At 38.1% G+C, this 6,509-nt stretch overlaps 1 protein-coding gene across 1 annotated transcript; it reads right to left on the minus strand.

The window, feature by feature from the left end:
- Positions 1-1,571: 1,571 nt before the first annotated feature.
- Positions 1,572-2,812, minus strand: LOC125521977. Its single transcript, XM_048687040.1, has 2 exons — positions 2,660-2,812; positions 1,572-2,050 (listed from the first exon to the last, which is right to left on the minus strand). The coding sequence occupies exon 2, from the start codon at positions 2,036-2,038 to the stop codon at positions 1,766-1,768; it is 273 nt and encodes a 90-aa protein (XP_048542997.1). The 5' UTR covers positions 2,039-2,050; positions 2,660-2,812; the 3' UTR covers positions 1,572-1,765.
- Between the last annotated feature and the right edge of the window lie 3,697 nt (positions 2,813-6,509).

The following is a 6,509-nucleotide window of genomic DNA, read 5'->3' on the forward strand; positions in this document are numbered from 1 at the left end:
ATCAAAGTATGCAATCAAAATGTTTTTATTTTTGGAAAAACAATTCCTGAAACTTCCAAAAAAATTGGATTAAAAAATGTTCCTGAATTTCCAAATATATTGGATTTAAAAAAATTAAAATGTACCTTAAATTTCAAAAAAGTTTGAATTTTAGAAATCACAATTAAAAAAATCCCCAATTTGATAATTGTTCATGAAGGTTCAAAAATGTTCAATTTTTTTAATAAAATGCTCATGTTTATTAAAATGTTTTCAAATTTTCAAAAAGATGTTTACTTTAAAAAAATATTTGTCCTTATTTTCTCAAAATTAAATATATAAACCAATTGAAAAACACTAGGAAGAAAACCGGCCGCTATGTTACACATCCAATCGATCGTTGTCGTCGGGATGGAGGCACCCAAGAGCTCCACCGAGAAAGCGGGGACGGTGGCGGCGGCGGTGGATTCACTTTCGATGAGGCACTCTTTGTATAGGTGTGTGTGTGGGGCGGGGGGATTCTGTGCATGCCGCTCAGTGGATTATAGCAATTTGCATCCAGTTTTCAGTTACTTAGCTAGGCAATTCTTTTCAATTTTGTCTCCATTTAAAAATGTGCCACTGCGACAGCATGTTTGTGCTTATACATCAATTGCAGTTCTAGTATCGCGAGTGGCCTTTTTCTTTAAGTAACCACGTGTATCATTAATCACAAACAAGGAGCGAACCCGGCCAGAAGGTTCGAGAGGAAACACTTGTATCGTGAGTGACATGTCCTAGTGTGTTGCTGCCAATCCCAAATTGAGTTCATGCTGTCGGAGTTTCTGTATTGTGTTCAGAACAGAACAGAACAGTGTTTATTACCAAAATATCTTACTACCAGTTTAATCTAAGCACGGTTATTCCTACAATCTGCTCGGGAAAGCTACTCCACAAAAGCACAGATATCATGTTCTTATGTACTCCCTCCGTTCCGAATTACTTGTCTTAGATTTGTCTAGATACGGAGATATCTAGCACTGTATCTAGACAAATCCAAGACAAGTAATTCGGAACGGAGGGAATAGTGTACAACTTTACAAATAGTTTACTTACTGTGAGATTGGGAGTTTGCTTTTTGTTCCATTGTTCAGTGTCTCACCGTCACCGGAACAGGAAGATTGTTATTGGTTAACTAGTTGTGTTGACATAGACACTTGAACAACAACACATAGCACAACAGGTCGTCAGGCGTTTTCAGCACGTTGAGCGAGAGAGCGGTACTATGCTGAGGAAGATATGTGAACCAGACACAAGGGAGAAGCTTCAGGAATTTTGACAGGGCTTGGAAACATAGTTTTTAACACTATTTTTTACTGTCAAGGAAACTAAAAAACATGGTTGATTGAGTGTGCCGGAAGCTTTTTTTTTTAACCCACAGTTTGATGCATGTGTACAGAAAATACACTATAACACGATATACTTTTCATGAAACAGCTTGTTGGATTTCAATTGAGTTGTTGGCACCTTACTGAACATGGACATTTAACAGCAAAGAACTTTTGTGCTGAAGCTCGTATATTCCCCTCCAAAGCAAAACATCTAACAGACGATTTGTACAGAAAGGTGCAAACTACCCCTGCACATATCTTCAGATAACAATTCCATAAACAAGCAGTTAGTGCCTAACGATAACTTGATCTTTTTCGTGTCAGGGCAATAGTAGCAAGTGATGACAGCATGTTCTCTGATCTTTGCAAGAGGAGACTAAGAAAGAGCACGATAAATATGATGAGATTTAGGACGATCACTTCTTCTTAGATTTCTTTGGCGGGGTTTTGGCAAGTGCTTCACCCTCCTCATCAGATGAGCCCTCGATGGATTCATCAGGGACATCGTTCGGAGCGTTGTGCTTGGTAATGTACTCCTTGAGTATCACCATGCTCCTCTTCCTCATTGCCGCCAGCTGCTCCGACAGGGTACCGGACTCGGAGCTGACTGTGAACGATTCCCCAGCGAGAACCAGGGTGGCTCTCGCTCTTGGATTAAGACTTGCCGCAGCATTCATCTGGTCCGTCATCCACAGCTGAACCTGACAAGAAAATTCAAAGCTCAAAGGACGAAACCGATGGGAAATCAACAAATTCATTTGTATAGCCCACTCAAAAATATGAATCGTAGCAAAACTCTTCAGCGGTACAAAACAAAATGCTAATGCTAGCTAGTGGCAGCTCTGAAAACAAACCAGCCCTGTTGGCAAGGCAACCTAAGATAGATTCAGACTGAAGCAGATAACAGGAGCGAAATACTGATGTCGAACTGAGGCAGTTCTGAAACTAATCGGCTCTGCATCAGCAGAAGATCGCGGCACCCTTGTGGCGAATCAATCTAAGACGAATTCAGGCTGAAACAAACCACCGGAGTGGACTACTAACAGGGATTGTAATCCAGGTGTTGATACTGTAACAACTGCGGCCGGCTCCCAACACGACACACTGCAGACTGCACCCAAATCCTTTGTTCATAGCTCAGATACGCTTGCGTCCAGAAGCGGGCTCATGTTTAATGGATTTTGCTGTTCTTCAGACTAATTTACATGGACCGAACGGACACAGCCCCCATCAGACAGACCCTACGGGTGCAGCGATGCCGCAAGCAACGGACACAGGGGGGGTAGAAAGTAGGAGAGGTTGAGTGAGACCTTATCAGCGGGGGACGGCGGTGTGGCGTGCGCGTCTTGACCGGAGAGAGAGGGTGTGCGGCGGCGTGCGTTTCGACGGCCGGCGGCTGTCTTGCCGAGCGTTAGGTTAGCACCACTGTAGAGGTAAGGAAGAGGAAAGCAGCCAGCCTGGGCCGCGCCTGACGTGGGCTGGAAAGCGAAGTGGGCCTGACATAATCTTTGTGGACTCCTAAAGATGGTGAGATGTCCTTTTTTTTTCAATGGAAGCTTTTATTGATTATTATCGGTTCTCTTGCCAGCTCTGTCAGAGACGCATACAGCCATCGCAAATGACGACATCAGCAGAGACAAACCTAGTAAACTAAATCGTTGCAATAGATAACAATGAAAGAAGCAAAACAATCCTAACGCCGCTAGTAGGCTTAAGATGCCATGTTGCGAAGACTAAACTGCCATTCCTGTTGAGATAACAGCTCTCTTTTTTCTTTGCAAGGAGAGATAATGGTTCTCTAACAACAAGCTATAAGAACGTGCATGGTATCGTCACCAACACGTGGTCGTCATGTTGCTGAACAGTAGGCCAAGCATGGAGCAAAGTGTGTGCCTAAATATGGAGTATGGATCACCCATGTGAAATATTCCCTTTTATCAAAAACAACATCATAATGCCCAACACAAATGCTTTGGCTAAAAACAAATATTGCAAAATATTTAATAAACCTCTCACTCAGTTGCTAAACATATTCACAACACGGCAATGAAGGGCTAAGTTTGATGCCACTTAAACGATATGCCACATGGCTCCATCGAATCAAAGCGTCATTAAAAACATGACATGTTGATTTCATGGTGAATACATAAGCTACAATTAGAGCTCTCCCATGCCAATACCTTTCACCATTTTTGGTCCAACTTTCATCTAAAAGTGTCCAAATTGTCTTACAGATGAATATTCCATGATCACATAAGAAATATATTAGTGGAGGCTAGCTATTTAGATATAGAAGATATGTCATTAAATGTTGACCATTTAAAACCCGATATAAGGCAATACTTGGCTCTTTGCTCCAGAACCAAAATAGATGAAGTTTCTTAACCCTCGTAGTGTCGTATAAACATAGATATTTGCTACCTTAGCAAAGTATATACTTTTCACACCAATATTCTCCTTGAATCTCACTTCAGGCACATCTCTATTGTTATCTATTCAGATACTCAGCTTCATAGATTTGAAGCTTCTTGATACGTTGGGGGCTATGAGAGTCGTTGAGTCTTGTAGAGGTGTGTGTTGCTTGTTGAGAAATCTGTGTCCATTTATAGAAAAACAACAATCCCCAACGAGGACACATGCCAAGAGCACTGGTTAGAAATTGTTGGTGATATGCCGCATTGTATCATGTAATGGATATTGGCAATTCGAGTTTTTTTAAATGGGACCGAGTTCTACCCATATATGGTATTCCCTCCTATCCATATTAATTAATTGGAGCTGATTTAGTGCAATGGATCGCGGGGGGGGGGGGGGGGGGGGGGGGGGGGGGGGGAGTAGAATAGTTTCTACACAAGACACACATCTATATAGTTGTAATGGGTCGACCAGTTTTCCGGTGTTGAGAAGGTTCTAGAAGCTATTCGCTGGTTTTTCTTTTTCTTTCGTTGTGTGTTTTCTGTACCAGATTTAGTAGTTTCTCTTGATTTTTTCTTGGTTATTCCTTATCCTATTATTTCTTTATCTTGTTTTCTCCTTTTCTAAATTTTCATTCATGAACATTAATTATAATTTGTTAATATTTTTCAAAAAGGTGTAAATCTAAAAATACACGAACATTTTCCAATTCAATAATAATTTCAAATACATGGATTTTTATAGTTCACGAACATTTTAAAAGTTGGTGATTTTGTTAATTCTAAATTTGTTAACATTTTATAAAATCCATAAATGATTTTAAATATTTAGGTTTAAAAATTTGCAACATTTTTTAAACATTTGTGAACATCTTTTGATGCAATGAACCTTTTCAAATAAAAACAGTAGACGATTTTTTATAGTTAGGAGTGCAATGAGTAGAATAAAGCTAAATTGATGAGTGGATAAAGGAGCCAAGCTGAGTGAATGAGAGATTCATGGTCTGGTCCATAGGAGATGATTTGGAGCCTCTTGGCGGGTTGCTGGTTGTGGGGTGGCTAAGGGCCTTGCCTATAAGGATGCATGTCCTTGGTTGAGACTTGTAGGCCATACTATAGAAAACCAACGACCCAATGAAAGAACATGCCAACAACACTTGTTAGATGTAGACCCCAACTTTCGAAAGGCTCAAGACTAGCGATATGCCCCATCATATATTATGTAATGGAATCTTGGTAAAGGTAGTTTAAAAAGAGGGCAGTGTGTTCTACCCATATAACTTAGAATACTTCATTTACAAAACACACACCTATATAGTCATAATGGGTCAGCCAATTTTACTGGTTTTGAGAAGGTATTGGTTGGTTTATTTTTTATTTTCTTTATTTTTATGTATTTTTCTACCAATTTTAATACATATTTATCTTTTTATCATATCAAGTTTTTCTTCCCTTATTTTCATGGTTTCCACATTTTAATTCACAAACATTATATATATTTATATTATTTAAAAAAGGAGAACATTTTTTCAAATTCATGAATAGTTTTTAAATTCTCTGATATTCTTAAAGTTCACAAACATTTGTAAAAAATAAAATTTTAAAATACATTTCCAAATTAGTGAGAATTTTTTAAATCGATGATTTATTTTAAATTTGAGAACATTTTTTAAAAAACTCATGGATTGTTAATATGCAATATTTTAAAATTTTGTGAAATATTTTTACTTAATGAATGCTTCAAATAAAAAAAAGGATAGTAGGTTTTTTACGAGTGAGCAGTGGAGCCGGTGAGAGAGAGAAAAAAGCTAAACGAATGAGCAGAGCAGGAAGCCAAACTGAGAGAACGAGAGCTACGGGGTCGTTGAGGGCGCCGTATAAGTATGTGTTTCGCATGTTGAGAGTTTTGGTCGCACTGTAGAAACCTAACGATCCCAGTGAGGACACACGACAATAGCACTGGTTATATGTACTCCCAGACTTTGTATAAGCTGAAGTGGCTACGGATATGTTGCATCGTATGATGTAATGAAACCTTTATAATTCCAGTTTAAAAAAGAGTGGACTGGGGTCTACCCGTATTATGATATTATAATGGTTTCTATACAAAACGCACACCTATATAGCCTTACTGGGTAGTGGTTTTCCTGGTTTTGAGAAGCTTCTAGAAGGCATTGGTTTACTGTTTTGTTTTTTGTTTTTGTATTTTCTCTACGGTTTTCTTATTTTCCTTTTATTTTTCCTCTTTTCTTGGTTGTTTTTATTTTCAATTTTTTCACATATTAATTCATGAAATTGATTAAAAACTGTGATTTTTATCAAATTCATGAACATTTTATTAATCTCATAGATATTTTTAAGTTATTAATCATTTTCAAAGTCTGGGAACATTTCCTAATTTTGAAACTTTTCTTAAAATCCACTAACATTTTCTGAAATCCAGAAATAATTTCTAAATCCGTGATTTAAAAAAAAACAAATCATGGTTTATAAATTTGTGATATGTTTTTAAGCCTATGATCATCTTTTTATTTAATGGGCTTTTTCAAATAAAATATGATGGCTGGTTTTACTGAGCTAGTAAATGATTGAAAACTCAAAAGGCCGTGATTTTGCGCTCATGAGGCCGACTAGAAATTAAGAGCGCTCTTATTTCCACTCAACCAGAATAAGAGTCTTGGATTCCAAAATTCCTGCAACATACTCCTTCCGTCATAGTTTAGAAGGCACAATTAAATTTGCGTGC

Source organism: Triticum urartu, chromosome 7 (genome assembly GCF_003073215.2).
Source record: "Triticum urartu cultivar G1812 chromosome 7, Tu2.1, whole genome shotgun sequence".
In the NCBI taxonomy this organism is placed as follows: Eukaryota; Viridiplantae; Streptophyta; class Magnoliopsida; order Poales; family Poaceae; genus Triticum; species Triticum urartu.